The sequence below is a fragment of the Protopterus annectens genome, chromosome 7.part0 (assembly GCF_019279795.1).
Source record: "Protopterus annectens isolate FY-2018-M chromosome 7.part0, PAN1.0, whole genome shotgun sequence".
Taxonomy (NCBI): domain Eukaryota; kingdom Metazoa; phylum Chordata; order Ceratodontiformes; family Protopteridae; genus Protopterus; species Protopterus annectens.
This window is the reverse complement of record NC_056739.1, coordinates 1,611,508,313-1,611,525,695: the sequence shown is the minus strand read 5'-3', so window position 1 is coordinate 1,611,525,695 and position 17,383 is coordinate 1,611,508,313. Positions and strand designations below refer to the sequence as shown.

At 36.9% G+C, this 17,383-nt stretch overlaps 1 protein-coding gene across 3 annotated transcripts in view; it reads right to left on the bottom strand.

Annotated features, from left to right (window-relative positions):
- SEMA3F (semaphorin 3F) overlaps positions 1-17,383 on the bottom strand; it is an 861,789-nt gene that overhangs the window by 290,456 nt on the left and 553,950 nt on the right. For all 3 annotated transcript variants that reach the window (XM_044078156.1, XM_044078155.1, XM_044078157.1), the window contains exon 5: positions 5,282-5,401. In XM_044078156.1, the coding sequence (XP_043934091.1) occupies positions 5,282-5,401 (120 nt within the window). The remainder of the gene's footprint in view (positions 1-5,281; positions 5,402-17,383) is intronic.

Genomic DNA, 17,383 nt, shown 5'->3' with positions numbered 1-17,383 from the left:
AAAATTCCTTTCTTCAAAAAGAAACTAGTAGTCAAAGCACAGTCAGTCCTTTTGGTGCTTTTAAAGGAGACTGGATGTGCTCTTTAGATTTCAAAGATGTCTATTTCTATATCTAGTTTTCAAGGGATTTACTCTTACATAAATAACCTAGTTAGTACTGGTTTCAAACTGCCTTCTGATCTCATCTCTGTCCTAAACATATTCTCCTGGGGATGGGATATGTTTAGAGTAGCATGTCACCTGAGACAGCAGATTGGATCTTTCCTTACCTGGATACACCCCTGGGTTAAATAGTACGGCCCTCCTTAGTCAGGGAGCCTAATTCTGTACACTTACTCTTGGGCTTAGCTGATTAGGCTACTCAGTGATCACCCGGATGTATGTCTAGTACATACTAATGACTCTATGAACCTATACACTATGTTCTAGCTATTCCTATCCAGAGGAACTGTTAAAATACAGGAAGTCTCTACTCAGGTTATTTCACTTCCTGGAGATTATTGTGAACTTTGCAAAGCCATATTTCCTTATTGTGCAGATCCTAGTTTCCATTAACTATATTTAGATGAAACCCTTTGTCCAGATTTCTTCCCACTGGAGAAGTTATTTCCTCTGTGCACAAGGTTGTAGTGTTTTGCTTATCTCAGTCTATGCCAGTGGTTGGAATTTGCTTCAGATTGATAGGACTTAAGGTAGTGATAAATGGACTTGCTTTTCCATTTTGGCATTTAGTAAGGCATTGGATCCTTCCTTACATTCTCTCCCCTCTGTTCTTGATTACATACTGGAATTCCCCCACCATCACTCCAGTGTAGTCACATAATCAGTTCAGTGGTTCCCCTACCTAGACCCAGTTGATCCATTTGTTCCTCCTATGGGGTGAGAGCCAGGCCCATTCATTCACTGGATGGGACAAGAGCCCAATTTTTCATTCACTGCTTGACTTGGGGGAGAGCACATCAGCCTATTTTTTCCCCTCAGAGGCAAAGGTCAGATGCTAGCAAGTAGGCTGTTTTGAGATGGTATGGATGGAGAACCTTGCTCCCCCTTGGCTTATGTGATACATGCTTGTAAGCTACCACATATGCTGTTAGAGCTGATGCAAGTACAGATGTCCAGTCTTAGTATGGGGACAGGCCACAGCCTTTCCCTCCCCAGTATAGAAATGTTTGTCCTCTCCATGCCAGGTCCAAGAGACACCCAAACTGCTAATTGACCATGGATCATCTGAGCCATAGTCAGACCTTTATTCCTGTGTGCCTGTGGAGACGGTCTACCTGCCTGGAATTTGTGATACTGTCTTATCGTCATAGTTAATGTGGCTGTTGTTTGTAACTTCCATTCAGGAATAGTCTTCCTCTCTTGCTTCTTTCAAAGCCTACAAGGCTTTTTGTATGGCTTTTCACATTAGTTCCCTCCTCCTCAGTCTTGACACTGTTCCCTTATGTCACATTTATGATAAACAGACTCAGAATCCCCCCTTTCAAACCCACTGCTTCAACACAGATAATGTGCCAGAACTTGGAGACCATATTTCCAGTTGCCATTATTTTGGCTGATAGGATTTCTGAAATATAGGTTATATCTGTTAGGCTTCCTTACCTTGTGTTTCATAAAGATGAGATGACACAAGAAACCCTGAGTAGCCACAGTGTCCAGTTTAAAGTAGTTTGTCAACCTGCCTGTTTTCTTTCCTTAGCATTCAAACAGTGGAGACTATGTTCAGCTCCACGTGAATGCTGCAAAGGCTTTCCGCAAAGATGATTATTTGTTTATTTCCTTTGAAGAATCTGAATTTGGACAAAAGGTTTCTAAGTTCATCCTTTACAAGGAGTTAGCTAGCTGCATTGAGTGTTGCCTTTTAAAGCATGTACATCAATTGCCAACAGTCACCTGTGTCCATTCTTTCAGAGCCATAGCTGCTTCTACTGCCTTTTCTTCATAGTGCAACCTTAGATTACATTTCTGCAGGGTATTACAAGCTGGATTTGATCTCTAGGTTCAAGTTTTTGGTTGGGTGGTACTAATGTTATCTATGGTATGTTCTCATGAAGACAGCCACCCACAAGGATTAGCTAGGGACCTCTGTCCTGTTGGTTACCAAGGATGGACCTCTTCTTACCAGACAAGAAAGTTATGTATCTATCATACAGATAGATTTGCAAGAAGGTGCATCTTCTGGAACATACCTACTTTCATCCCCCAGCTTTAGTGTCCATGGTCTGGAGTCTCCTTTCCTTCTCTCCTTTTTTTCTGTTTAATGCTGTGACAGAAGAACTGGAGAGGCTAGCATTTCTGATGCATGATTAGTAGAGGGAGAGGGTTCTGTCAGCCTAGAAAAGTTTAGTCTGAACTATTCTGTACTGCTTGCATTTCTTTATTTTGCTTGTGAAATGTTTTATATTTCACCCAGGCTGAGACTGAATTTGATCAATACTGATCAGAGTACTACCACGGTAAACAAATATAAATAAATAAACCGACCTAATTCCTACTGCACCAGTCTTGGTAATTACAGAGGATGGGCCTTCTTTTTCTTACAATCTATCATTATGGTAAGGTTTCACTTTTGAAAACAACTGTAATGGACACGTTAGGAAGATTTTTTAAACAGTAGAACACAATTACTTTAAATAAGTATACGCATAACATCCATTCATTTTTTACCACAAAAATAACTGCAATGGATATATTATGGAATATTTTTTTTAAATAATGGAGCATATTTTTATAAATGAGCACATATGCATATGTACGCATACAGTATATATAGTATACATATGTGGGGGATTAAGAAAATAAGAGCAATTTAGAGCTAGAGCTGCTGAAAAAAGGCATTGTCAGAGAACTTTCTGGAATCTCCTTTGAGTGTAAAAAGTTTCAAGCAAACTAGCAGAAAGAGTTTTCTGATTGTAAAGCAAGATGTGTGGGTGCAGGAGAGGAATGCCCTACAAATCTTGACCTTTTTGAATACTTTATGAAGAGTAAATAAAAATATATATTTTTGTCATAAGAAGGAGCTTATCTTTACTATTATTTTCAGTGTAGTCTTCATCTATAAGTGTCAGAAGAGGTTAGAAGTTTGTTCAGAAGCCTGGGGAAGGACTTTTTTGGGGGAGTATTTCCTGAGTAAAAGGTACTATAGTGAAACTTATGAACTTGTGTTAAAGGACTGTGTGTTGAGTGTTTTGCTTTGGTTTTACCAGTGTAGATGCTGAAACTTGTACATTCTCCCTTCACTATGCTATGTAAAAATTTGTGCTGTTTTATTTTCTTATCTGAAATGCCAAAATGAAGCTGTACGAGTTTGGATTAGTTTTGTATCTGCATTGTTTTACTTCCTAAGTTTTTTTTATGAAGTGAAGCAGTTTGAGTTTAAATCATTTCATGATTTGAAAGTCTTGGTTGCTTTACTTAACCATACCTTGTGGACTGAGTTTTTTCCTGAATGCAGGATTATTTTGTTTGACTGAGAATGAATAAAACTGAACATTGCTATTTAAACTTGTGTATTATTTATTTTACCTACAGCAATCGGGTATAGTATGCTACAAGTCATTAGCAACAAGCTGTTACACTGTGTGTGTGTGTGTGTGTGTGTGTGTGTGTGTGTGTGTGTGTGTGTGTGTGTGTTGTGTTTTCGTGTGCATGTATATGCATATGTATATATATATATATATATATATATATATATATATATATATATATATATATATATGTATGTATGCATCTTCACATTTATTTAGAATAAATCCTGAAAAAAAAACTAGCTTCATTACTGGGGACTGGTTACTTCAGTTCCCAGTGAATTGTGCTGAACGTAGAAAAAACTTAGATGTGCACTTAATGCATAACTGCCTGGGACAGGAGTATGAACCCAGAAAAATAATTCATCACATTTCAGGTAGGCATAGTCAGGTGTTTATAAACATGTAGCTAGATTTGGCATAGCAGGGACTGAACAATGTTTCTTAACCAGCATGGTAAGGGAATTAAATTGATAGCCATCATCTCTAGCTCTAGCCTCTATTGCGCAATGTTCATGGATACCAAGAAACACGGAGGAATAAATAAACCTGTAGTGGATTTTTATTGAATTTATTTATTTATTAACCTGGTAAATTAACTGGTCTTTTTCACATTCTTTTGGGCGATGACACAAGACACAAGATGAGAGTAAATGCAATGAACATTTTTTCTGAGTAACTAGTCAAACAACCATGTTTTTGAAATGTCGGAGGAAACATTGAGTACTAGGAGAAAAACAATGTAGACTTGGGGAAAACATGCAAAACTCCATTTAGATGGTGACCAGAGGTCAGGATTGAAGTTGACACCAAGGTATTGAGAGGTAGAGTTTTTAACTACTGGACCACCTTGATGCTCCCCTGTAAGATGGGAACTGCATGGTTATGAAAGAGTATGGGACCAAAACACACAAATACAAAGTTGTTCTGTTCCACATTTGTGATGTGTAGCATTCTAATGTGAAGCTATGCATCTACACAAGAATGTAATAGTAGCTTTGTAGCATAATAAAAAATAAATAAATATATCATATACTGCATGCACTGTAAAATGTGTAACCGACATGAATGGGTATTGTTATAATGTTTGTGGGGTGCAGGGGAAATTGATCTCAAAACAAAATTTTTTGTGGGGGGGGTCACCAAAAGTAATTTTCAGATATTTTTCCCCTGCTAAATGACATTTGATGCTAAAGGCATTTGGTAGATTGACATGGATCCATATTCTTAACCTATTTTATCTGGCTAATTCACAGTCACAATTGCATACCATTAGCCTTTAATCATGTTTTTTTTATTTTTTTTGAGCTATCTGAACTACTTTAGAAAAATGTTGGTCCTTAACTCTCCAGTATTTTCTCAGCAAGGACAAGAACACTGTTAATACCTAGAATGGCGTCACAGTCAACTTTGAATTTTTGAATGAAAGAATTAGACAAAAGGAATGCAGAGAATGTTCTAGCAGATGCATAGTTAAAATGACAATGAAAAAAGCATGACTTTGTGAGGTCCTTCCTCATGAAGCATAATTGCAGAAGGGGAGTTTTTATATAATAGTAACAAAATTGATGCTACATGTTTATAAATATAGTAGATAATTAAAGTTATCTTTCTATCTTCCTGGTTAAATCAACATACAGAAACTGCCCTTTTAGTGACTTTGGTGTTTTTACATGGAAGGTCTCTTCATCCACAACAAACCAAACTCTGACCACCCCCCACCCCCACCCCAGTCTGCACATTGAGCACTCTACCTGAGATTTACGGCCTCTGTTGATATAGGCACAAATGGGGTTGTAAGCACCTGTCCCACAGACATAAAGGTGAGTCCGATTCCAGGGTTCAATTAGACGTATAAAGTTTCCACACTCGCCCTGCAGAAATGAGAAAGGAAATAAAAAAATCTTTCAGAATGATACAAAAATTGAAGACAGACTATATTTTTTCACACATAATTATACATTTAACAACCCCTTTCACATAGCACAGTTACTTCCACAAATGATTTTAACATTATTAAGCCATTTGAGTTTCACTTCTAGTTGAAGATGAGTGCAAAATCACTTGATTTTGAAGTAAATTGGGACTTTGTCACTTCAGAACATGACTGGTTATGATTTAGTATTTTTGGTTTAAGTTATGGATCTATGTCCTTGAATGAATGAGATTGTTGAAGCCACACAATCAACAATGTAACTCATCAGTCAATGGAAACAAGCCAAACAGCACCAGTAAACAGGACAAAACAATGTTTTTGCAGGGGAATAAGCCCCACTGTATTCCCTACACACCCTGCTGATTTCATACTACAGTGGGGAAAAGGGTCCATTCTCTGATCCCCACTGTACCATGATCTCAGTCAAAATGACTGACAAACTGCAGTGTGGATCATGTGGCCACAACCGTGTGGGTTTCAAGAGTGTTGTTCATGGATTAACTGACATAAATTGTAAGTTACAAAAGACAAGCAAAAGGCTTTCTTTGGTTAAAAACAATTGTAAATTTAATTTCAGACCTGAATCTGATTAATCATCCCAGGAATTCATTAATAGCTGTAGTGTGAGCTGTAGGGCTTGTGCTAGAAAGGCCCTTCCAGTCAGAGATGCCCATTTTCTATTTAGTAGCATGCTTGCTTTGATGAGTTAGGACCTCATTAATGGCTAATTTACATGTTTCAAGACTCACAGCTATTACTGAGACATACAGATAAAGTCTGATCTGCACATCACGGTGCTGTAGTAACCTGTGTTCATGTAGGCAGTGGAATTGCCCCTCCAGTTACTCTCTCTCTCACACTCACGCTCACATTCACACACACCACAGTCCCTGTACCTGTCCCTACCTTCCTGAGGTTCCACCACCCCTGTAATACTTTATTGCCATCACTGCACATATGTATTAAGCTCAGGTGTCTAGAACCAGCCTTCAAGGAGCTTCCCAAACAAGATGTAAACTATAAAAAAATGTTATCTTTCTTAGACTCTTGCATTAGCGTTATTTTATTTGAAGGTTTGGTTTTACTATAACACTGCACTTGTGTTTTTATGTCTAATGTATCCCCTCACCCTCTGATTCCCATTACACTGTTGATGTCTGACCATTAATGTACTTTAAATAGTTATCCCTGGTGTCTAGTGTATCTCCCCACTCCTAGTCCCTGTTATGCTGTTGGTGCTACTGTGTCACTAAAACATCCCCCACTCCACCCCCAGTTTCCATAGTAAGGTTGATGCCAAAATGTTACTTTGCATATTTACTCTGGTATCTGGTGGTTCCCCCCACTTCCATGATCCCCATTTTGATGTTTGTACCATTATGGTCCCTTTGAAGTAAGCCCTATATCCCCCCTCCACCCCATGGTGTCCTGTGATTTTCCTCACCTCCCAATCACTCTTATGATTTATGTGCCATTGCGGCATTTCACTTTATCCCTGGTGGTCTGCTGGTTCCACCCACTCCTGTAGTGACATTGGTGCCATTATGGCAATTAAATAATTCCCTGGTATTTTCTCTGGTATTTAGTGGTTCTCCACCCACCTCCCAATCTCTATTGTAATGTTAGTGCCATCATGAATCCTGGTGGTCTAGTATATTCCCCAGGTCCACATTTCAATGTTACATGCATGCATATATACAAACATTTCAAGCACAGGCATTAATGCCCATCTAGCGTGCCGATATACCAAAACATTTGTTCCCATAATAAGTGTCCAGGCTGTTTGTAAAAATATCTAAACTAGTATTTGCTTTAATGTAATTTGCTAGCCTGTTCTATGCATTAGCTACTCTTTCAGAGAAGCAAGTAGTAACTTTTCATTCCTATAGAATCTTCTACACAGGCTGTCTGATGATTCTCAACTACTTTTTGATAACCTCAAACATTCCTATATATACCTGAATAAGATATCTTCTTAGATATCTATGAGAGACACTGTACAAGTTAAGAAATTTTAGTCTTTCATAATAACTTAAATTTTCACATCCATGGATGCCCTTGGTATATTCTTGCTGTACTCTTTCCAGTTTACTCATGCATGTTTTCTTATTGTTATTCCATACTTACGTTTGGGTCTAATGTAACTAACAAACAATGACTTCATCATTTCTGATTTCCTAGACTTTATAAATCTTTTTATACAACCTATAGTTTTATAACTATCATTAACCAATTAGTTGATATGATTAGAAAAACTCATAGCTGGATCTACCCATTTACCCAGGCCCTTAAATGAGTCTACAGTTTCAATCACTATGTGCTACATTAAATATTCACCTTTCAACTTATGTCTCCCAAATCTTTTATTCTTAGTTTTTAATGTATTTATCAGCATATTATTATCCTGTGCCCAAACGGTCAATTTAGTCAAGTTCTTTTGCAGACATGCCCTATCTGTAACACATGTAATCACTTTACCCAATTTCAGGTCATCTGCATATAGATTGTAGGACACCTCAGATTAAAAAGTTAGGTCTGAAAGATAAAAACAAGTAAGGGCCCAGGACAGAGCCCTCTGGGATACCCTGACTGTAACCAAGAATTTTGCCTGTCTATTTACTGTATGATACTTGCCATGTCCTATTTGTAAGCCATGCAGCTATGTATCTTATCAAGAGTACATCAGTGCCTAGTTGTTTTAATTTATTGATCAATTTTTGTTTGTGTAAGACCCTGTCAAATGCTGAAGTTAAATCTATATAAATTACATCACACAACAATTTTTCACTCATAGCTTTTATTATATTGTTAGAACATCATGTTATGGATGATATTAGATCTATTTTCAATATATGCATGCTGATATATGGTTTCAAGTCCCAGCCTTTCCAATTCTGGCAATAACTTATCCATATTTCATTCTCCATTATTTTTCCACAACAATTATGTAGACTTAAGGGTCTATATGACTCTGGGTTTGTCCTACTCCATTTTCCCTTTAAGACAGGTTTAATAAGCGCATGTCTCCAATCTTCAGGAATCCCCCCATATTTATATGACATTGTTTTTGGTATTACATAGTGAATAATAGATATAATGGTACCGTATGTTCTTGCTGAAGTGTTCTCAGGTCATTATTACTAATTCTGTCTCCTCCCTGTGGTTTGTTTGGATCCAGTTTGCATGGCTCTTTTTCAATATAATCAAATTTGATTCCAGTATGTGAGGTTACCTGTTATGTTATGTCACTATGACAACTTATTACCCCATTTGTGGAGCCAAACTGTTTTGCATAAGATTTTGTAAATGTTTCTATAATCTGTTGTGTCTAAGAATAAATTTTAGAATTACACATAGTTTATCAATTTATATGTCTTTACTCCTTCCACATCTTATGTATCTATAGAAAGGTTTCCTATTATGGTCAATATCTTTATATAAATTTTCTACAAATTTTTCTTGATCTTGTCTCACACTGTTCTTAATTTGTTTGTCCATCTTGTTTATTTCAGTTTTCAAAGTTGTAGTTTGACCTCTCTTCCATTTCTTATATTTTTTGTCTCTCACTTTAATCAGGTAACTTGTTCGTATGGAAATATATGCCCCTGAAGTTGTATGTATAGATTTTGATGTTAAACATTTTTTTGAATTTTTTGTACTCAAACAATTTCTCTTTCAAAACTTTCCACATTCCATCTCTGCTTTTTCCACTGAGTACATCACTCCAGTTAGTTTTACATAGTGACTGTTTTGCTTCCATATAATCTGTAATGAACCTTCTGTGCATTGGTTTAGATTTCTGTTTGTCAGAATTATCTAGCAACAAATTAACCTTTATAACCCCATGATCACTGCACATCAACATTGGTAAAACTAGACTAGAAGTAACAGTATTTCTTTAGGAACACAAACAATTTCTAGTATGTTCCATTCCCTTGTAGATTTTTTTTGCAATCTAAATCAATTGCGTTCCTGAATATACGTTGTGCATAATTTCCTTACTATTGTTGTTGAATCAATATTATTCTAGTCTGTCTCTGGTAAAGTTAAGCCCCGGCTAATATTATTCTTCCCTCGTGTGGTTCATGTAAGAAATGTATGAAATCCCCTGGGTCATCTGCACTTGACATTGGTGGCCTATACGCTCTAACAACTGTTATATGTTCCAGGGTCATCTTCACTGTCAGTTACACAGTCTATAGTATTGGTGTTATCACTGAAAATGTAAATATCACAGGTCTCATAACTATCTTTAATCCCTATCATAACACCTTCACCTGATTTTTTGTTAGAATGTCTGTTACAGTGAAGACATTTATATCCTGACAGAAATGGTTTCCAGTCATTGTTCTTTAACCATGTTTCTCAAACAATAACAACCTCAATCTTGTGGGAACATAGCAAAATTTCTAATAAAACACTTTATTATTAATGCTCCTAGCATTAACGACCATCAGAGATGCATCAAATGTTGCTGTCTGTGAACTGTTAATTTTTTGACCTGGCTAAAATCCTGCCTAGTGTTTGTCAAATATGGCAAAATACCTGTTTGTGTTGGTACCATTATGGAACTTTAAAATCAAGGTCTAGCCACCACCAATTTCAGTGATTGAGCAAGACATTGGGCTGGTGAGGTATTAGTTGGAGGTAACCTATCAAAATGACCAAAATTAAGTTCAAAACTTTTTAAGGCTAGCCTTGATTATACTTGTATGTATAACCAAATATGATACAGACCTACAGTTCAGATGTATACACTAAAGCTCCAACCATGACTCTACACACACAATAGAACAATGATTCCCAATAGCCAGTCAGGTCACTACAACTTTATCGGAACAAAGAAATCCAGTCCAGTGACTAAGCACTTTTGCCATCAATGTGGCTTCTTCAGAGTCATTGGATAAAACATGGACCATGACTTAAACCCAATCAAAATAGTACAACATAAAACATCATGAAATACAAACATTACGTGTTGCATGAATGTGTGTGAAATATAAACATTGAAATGGACATAAAAATACAAAAAAATACAAATACACATATAAATTAATGCATAGAAAAAATGTTCATATAAATTAATGCATAGAAAAAATATGTATGCCTAGTCCATTGATAGACCATCAATGTTTTGAATTTAAAAACGTTTAAAAACAATCATCCTGGAACAACCTGTAAACTCTAAAAACAATGAAAAATAAGTAGTAAATATGAGTATCCCTAAACTACATAAGATCTCTGTTTTAAAACTGACATAAATGAAATGCCCTTATTTAGTCCTGGTGTATGCGTGGCATTTAACCTGAGTTGCCACTTATATTCCTTGTTTTCAACCAAGAGTCTGTCATCCCCACCCCTTGTGTTGGGTGCCTCACGGCCAATGACAAAGAAAATAAATTTCTTGAAATTGGTGCAAACAGTACTGTGATCATACAATGCATTGAGAACATCCCTGTTTTGAATTGCTCTCAGATGTTCACCTATTCTGTCCTTAAGTCTGCGTACTGTTTTGCCCACATAAAAGGCAGAGTAACTGACACAGGTAGCCATGTATACCAACATTGGTCAAATATGACAAAATATCTGTTTGTGCTGATACCATTATGGAACTTTAAAATCAAGGTCTGGTGTCTAGTGGTCCCCCTAGCCACCACCAATGTCAGTGATTGAGCAAGACCTTGGGCTGGTGAGGTATTAGTTGGAGGTCCCTATCAAAATGGTCAAAATTAGGTTCAAACATTTCTGAGGCCAGCCTTGATTGTACTTGTGTGTATAACCAAATATGATACAGACTTACAGTTCAGATTTATACACTAAAGCTCCAACCATGACTCTAAACCTCTAGACACACACACACACACACACACACACACACACACACACACACACACACACACACACACACGCGCGGGCACACATACATTTCTGCAAACTAGATATACCAGGTCTAAGGCTGAAGTTCCTTTGAAATGTGAAGAAGGCTGGAACAATCTTCAACTTTGGGTACGTCAGAAATATACAGATTTTTGCATAATATATAATTACCTTGGAAAGTAGCTGCTTGTGATCTGTTTTGTGCTTTACAGTGTTAATTCTTACTACTTTTTGTGAGAATCACTTGTAGATTATATTCATGTATATTCTTCAAGGCTTTAACCTAAAGTTTGGTGGTTAACTTCTTTCGCAGGGAATGTTACCACTTAACTAGCTCCATTTTTGACTTCAGTTAAAACACTAAGCAATTGCCTGTTACCAATTTTCATAACAACATACAACTAAATTGATTTTGTTTTGCAGGATATTATCTATACATTTTGTGGACTGCACTTTTGTCTGTTCTTATCATTTTCTTTCATTACTGGGTCACCTAAACAATAACAACGCATAAAAGATGGGCTGTTGGGCTGTAGTACATTAAAGGTTTTGAGTGACAGAAGCAGAGGAGTATTCTTAAACCTGACATTTACATTGCTAATTACAAACTCATTGTACTTCTTCTTTTTCTTTCAGCTTTTCCCGGTTAGGGGTCGCCACAGCGGATCACCTGTCCGCTCATGATTGGCAGTGGAGTTTTACAGTGTCGAGTTGCCAGCTCGGCGCCCAACCTTCCACAGAAGGCACACACACGCACACACTCACACCTAGGACCAATTTAGAGTGTCCAATCCACCTACAGCATGTCTTTGAGATGTGGGAGGAAACAAACTCATTGTACTGATAGGAGGAAAAAATAAGGAATAAGAGGAGGGAAACTGAAAATTTGTCCTATTTGTGTTGCAATGGTCCACCCCAAAGAATAAAATAGATGTTTTGTAAGGTTTTACTGTAACCATAAATGTTTGAGGAGAAATCAGTGTAAATAATGTGTCCCTTATAAAGGGTATCGGGGGGGGGGGGCTGTCTGGTTAACAGTAGGCAGAGGGAATTGAACCACATACTCTTCACTACACATATCAGCCCATTAACGGCTTGGAGCCTTAATTCTCTGCACCAACTGCCAGACAAATGTTGGTGTAATTTGAAAATGGTAGCACACGTTTCACAGACCATAAACACAGTTCACAAACCATAAATTATTTTGTTTAACAAGGAAGCCTGTTTAGCAAATTGGTTCCAACAATACAGCATTTGGTAGTATAAACCTGCAGAAAAGGCAAAGGGAAAGACATAACTTTTGCATGGGATGAAGTTTGATAGTTTGTAGCCTTAACATTCTGCACTTAATTGTCATAAAGAATTAAGTGATGCATTTGCCCACCTCTTCATTCAAAAATGCTACTTTCTAGATGACAAACAGAAATAAATTTTAACACAGGGATAATAGTAAGTTATAACATTGTTACTACCAAACATAAGCTGTTAACTAAAGACAGCAGGATGAGATGGACAACTTAAAACAGTAAAACTATACAATGCTGTAAGGTATTTCTATTTTGCCAGGTTCATGTGATGTTCCATTTACAGTTTGCTTCTCTGTTTTGATAGCTTTTTAAAAACAACGCAGACTTCTCTGACAAAGAACAGATGTGAAAATACATTCCAGCTAAGATTAAAGGCTTATGACAAATTGCACAAAGGTAGCGAGATTTAAAACAGATTATATTAACACTGGAAAGATTAAAAACATTTACGTTTAACATGTACAAATTAAATCTTGCCTTTAGGACTTGAATTTAAGTAAATGAAGATGAACCTCAAAGTCACCTAATGCATGTGTCTCTGTAAAGGTTTTTCACATTAAAAGGAAAATAATACTATATTAATAACAATATAATACAACAGGTACCACTCTTCATAACTGTTTTCAGGAAATGTTAAACAATTCTGAAGAAAATTTGATAATGTCATATGTACAGCTACATTTTCTGAAATGTGTAATGTAATAATGGTATTTGGGATTAATTCTTTTTTTGGCTGCATTTCTGTTTCTCTCGCTTTCGTTCTCTCACATGAGTCATGACTGACTCCTAGAGCTAGCCTGTGAATAGCCACCACTATCTGTGGAGTTTACAAGGTAAAGGGGGGGCAGAAGTAGTTTGCCAGGATTTCTTCTGTATCACACTTAGCTCATGCACTCATCCCTATGGAAAGTTTAGTCTCCAGTCCACTTTGGAGCGTGGGAGGAAACCAGTGTCCCCAGATAAAACCCAAGCGAACATGGGGAGGGCACATACAGACTCCATACATAAACCATCCCTGCTGAGAACTGAACTGAGGATTTATGCTGTGAGGCAGCAATATATCCAGCTGCATCTCTACTGACTCATTAACCCTATTATAATAAAGAAGAGAAAGATGCTTTCGTCCTCACTGCGGTGCATCTTGGGAATATTGTAGAGTTCTCATAAGAACTACTCTGTACTTCATAAGAGCTAATCCATTACAGAATTCTGTAGCTTTTTAGTATTATGAAGCTAAAGCAGAGCAGAAGTAATACCAGAGATAGCTAACATAGCTCAATGTGTCACAGCTCATTAGTGCACCTAAACTGGGACAGTGGACTCAAGGCCAGAAATTCTTTTAAGATAAGATTTACCTGCTAGTGCTAAGAAGGAGAATCCTGATGCAAGTAATGATGTAGGAAAAAAAGGTTAAATACATCTAAAACAATTGCTAGAAGCAAAGGAGGCTAAGAGTGTATCTACGCATTCAATATGTAGTCAGCATATATATATATATATATATATATATATATATATATATATATATATATCTATAAAATCTGAGGTGCAAATGCAGAATCAGGCTACATTGCTGTAAAGTTATATTGTAAGTTATATGCATAGCTGAGAATTCAAAAGTGTTATGCACTTGTAATAAATTATGTGTCACAGGCTATAAAAATATGCATGTGCAAGTGAATTTAAGATAAAATATTTTGAAAGTACGGAATCATGAAGCAGGTTACCGTTCATGGGTCTATTTTATTCCCACAAAAGCCGAATCGGTTGAATACAACCCACGCGAACCATAACGAGCAAAATGCGAATATGTCAAATGCGCTAAACCGCGAAATTCGAAATCTTGATCTCTCATAGTTGGCTAAACCCACCGCCTGCAACATACTACCTACCAAAACACAATAAAAAACAACACATACACACACTAACCAAAACCCTACTTCTAACCCTACACTAAACCCAACATACACAACTATCTACACACTATCCTTAACCCCTCCCTAACCCTAAGGTCCGTAACTACTGCACACTTACCCTACTGAGCTATACCCAAACAAACTAAATATTCCACACACATACACTTAACAAAACCCTACACTAAACCTTACATACATTACCTATCTATGCACTTACCTTAACCCGCACCCTAACCTTAAGGTCCATAACTATCGCACACTTATCTTACAGAGCTATTCCGCAGATGGGCCAACTGTGCGAATTTGATATTTCCCCTTTCGCAGTTTAGTGCATTTGACGTACTCACGTTTCACTCGTTATGTGTCGCACAAATTGTATTCGACCGATTCGGCTTTCGCGGGAATAAAGTAGACCCACAGTTCATATAGTGCTGCATCAAGACACGTTATCCCAGTATTTTTCCTAATTGCATTAATTGCTTCTGCCTACTTATTTTGACTGGCAACTCTGTGGGTAAAATGAACACTAGATGTCTGTTTACTGAAGCCCTACATCTACTGTGGAACTTTGGTGGTGCCATGATTTATGGAGGGCAGGTAATGTAAAGAAAGCTGAAGGTACAGTTTACATGAGCACAATCATTTTTTAATCTCTGATGAAGAAATCCTGACTGATTCTGAGCAGTGCAATCACACACTCACACACACACACACACACACACACACACACACACACACACACACACACACACACAAGAAGGCATCTTGTGCTTCGTAATAACATAGTGTTATATGCTATAGATCTAATTTGCAACATGGAATGAAAAGGTAGAGAGGGACCGACAGCTTCAGAATGAAGAAGAGGGCATGTGCTTGTGTTTCAAGCTCTAGCTTATACTACAGATAATCACTAGTAGTTTCTAATAACACTACCCTAGAGTAATAGTAACTAGACAGGGTCTCCATTAGCACTGTCAGGAAACAGCTGCTGAACGTTGCTGTCTATACTGTTTCATGTCCTAAATGAATAAACTGCTATGCTAGAGATAGTAAAAACAAATAGTAAAAATAGTGGCGGAGAGCTGTCTTGCACCTGACCGAATTTCTGGGTCACAAACAAGCATCTGGATAAACTACTATCAGATGGAGCAAAACCATCAGAACTTTGGAAAAGGAATGATGCTAATCTGTAAGAAGCTTTGGCCATGTTACCTGCCACTGCTGAATATAAGCTGTCGAAGGTATCTGAGTTGCACAAAAGTCAGTAGAGCTCAACCTCTTAGTTCCAGAAATCTGAACAAAGCCTAAAATAAAAGGGGGACAAAGGCCCAAAAACAGGGACATATTTTTAACCATTGCTCTTATAAACTTAGAAAGTTGCTAATATAAAAGGATTTGTGTTAACATACATTTTTCTGAAGAATATGAAGTCAGAAACTCAGTGTCTATTCTTTCTTTCTTGACATTTGGTGACCAGGAAAGTCTGACTGGGTCAGGAACCCATTTCCAGTGCAGGCCTAGGGAAATAAGCTCCAGCAAATACAGACGTTACACTGTTTATACATTGTAGTTAATAGTGACATTTGTACAGCAATTTAAACATTTAAAATTCAAAAGGCTGGTAATATACAATAGTAAAAAAAAGATAAAATAGTCAAACATGATAATATAGTATCAGTAGTTATTTCCATGTTAAAGTTGAAGAGCATAAAGAAAAAGTTTAATCATAAGGTGGTAGAGCAGAGGAAAATTAGATGTAAGGGTGTGAAAGTATATTAGTTAAGGATATTAAGAGTAGTACACAGAAAATATAAAAGGAAATTCAAGTATAAGAGTTATTAGAAAAAGAGGTTACTATGATAGTTTGAGCTGTGTGGTCTAGGAATATATTACTGTGTAAGATTTACTTTTGGAGAAGTAAATTATAATTTGTATATAAACTATTTAGAAATGGCTATGGAACTAGGTAGAGAGAGGGATACAAGAGAAAATGGAGGGAGAAGAGCAGAGATGGGAGATAGAAATGGGTCCAAGAACAGAAGTGAGGGGTGACAGGAGAGAAAAAGAAAGGTGAGAGTGGAAGAGGTGGTGAGGAAGTAAGGTATTAAGAATTTGTGAGGATATAGTATGAATATGTGGAGAAGGAAGATAGATGAAATATTATCATTATTTAGTGACTTCAGTCCTCAGTGATTTGCCAGAAAACCACATATTCTCTGAGGAACAGACAAAATATATGAGGCAAACATCTGGACATTCTTTGAAAATCTAGACAGTTGAGAGGTATACAGTCTTTATGCATTAGTACTGTAATGCTTTGAAAACTATGGAAGTGTATGTTTGTACCGTAACTAGAAAGCACCTCTCCTGCTCTACCTTTATATGTAACTATATTGTCCTTCACAGCTTAACATTCACTACTGCCTTTCAGGTACACCTCACAAATATAACACATGGCTGCAAGCACACAAAACTAAGGTTTTTCCCTCATTTTATAGTCTGAGTCTTTTATGTGTGCTAGAGTAACACCAGCATTTTGAATTCTTAAACTTAGTGTAATTAGTTGTAGTTTATTCTTACGTGGTACGTGGAAACTAGTTCTGCATTGCATTTTGGAATGTGCATTGTTTGCAATTAATGTGGGAAACAAATATCTGCATGCAAGCAGTATTCCATTAAGAACACACATTTCTAGTTTGTTTAGCAATATGAAGTTTGAAGTTTAAGGAAGACATGCTCAAACATTTTGCTTGGTTCCAGGTTGATACTCAACATTATCTAAAGAAAGGAAACATTATTTAAAAAGGAACATAAAGGTCA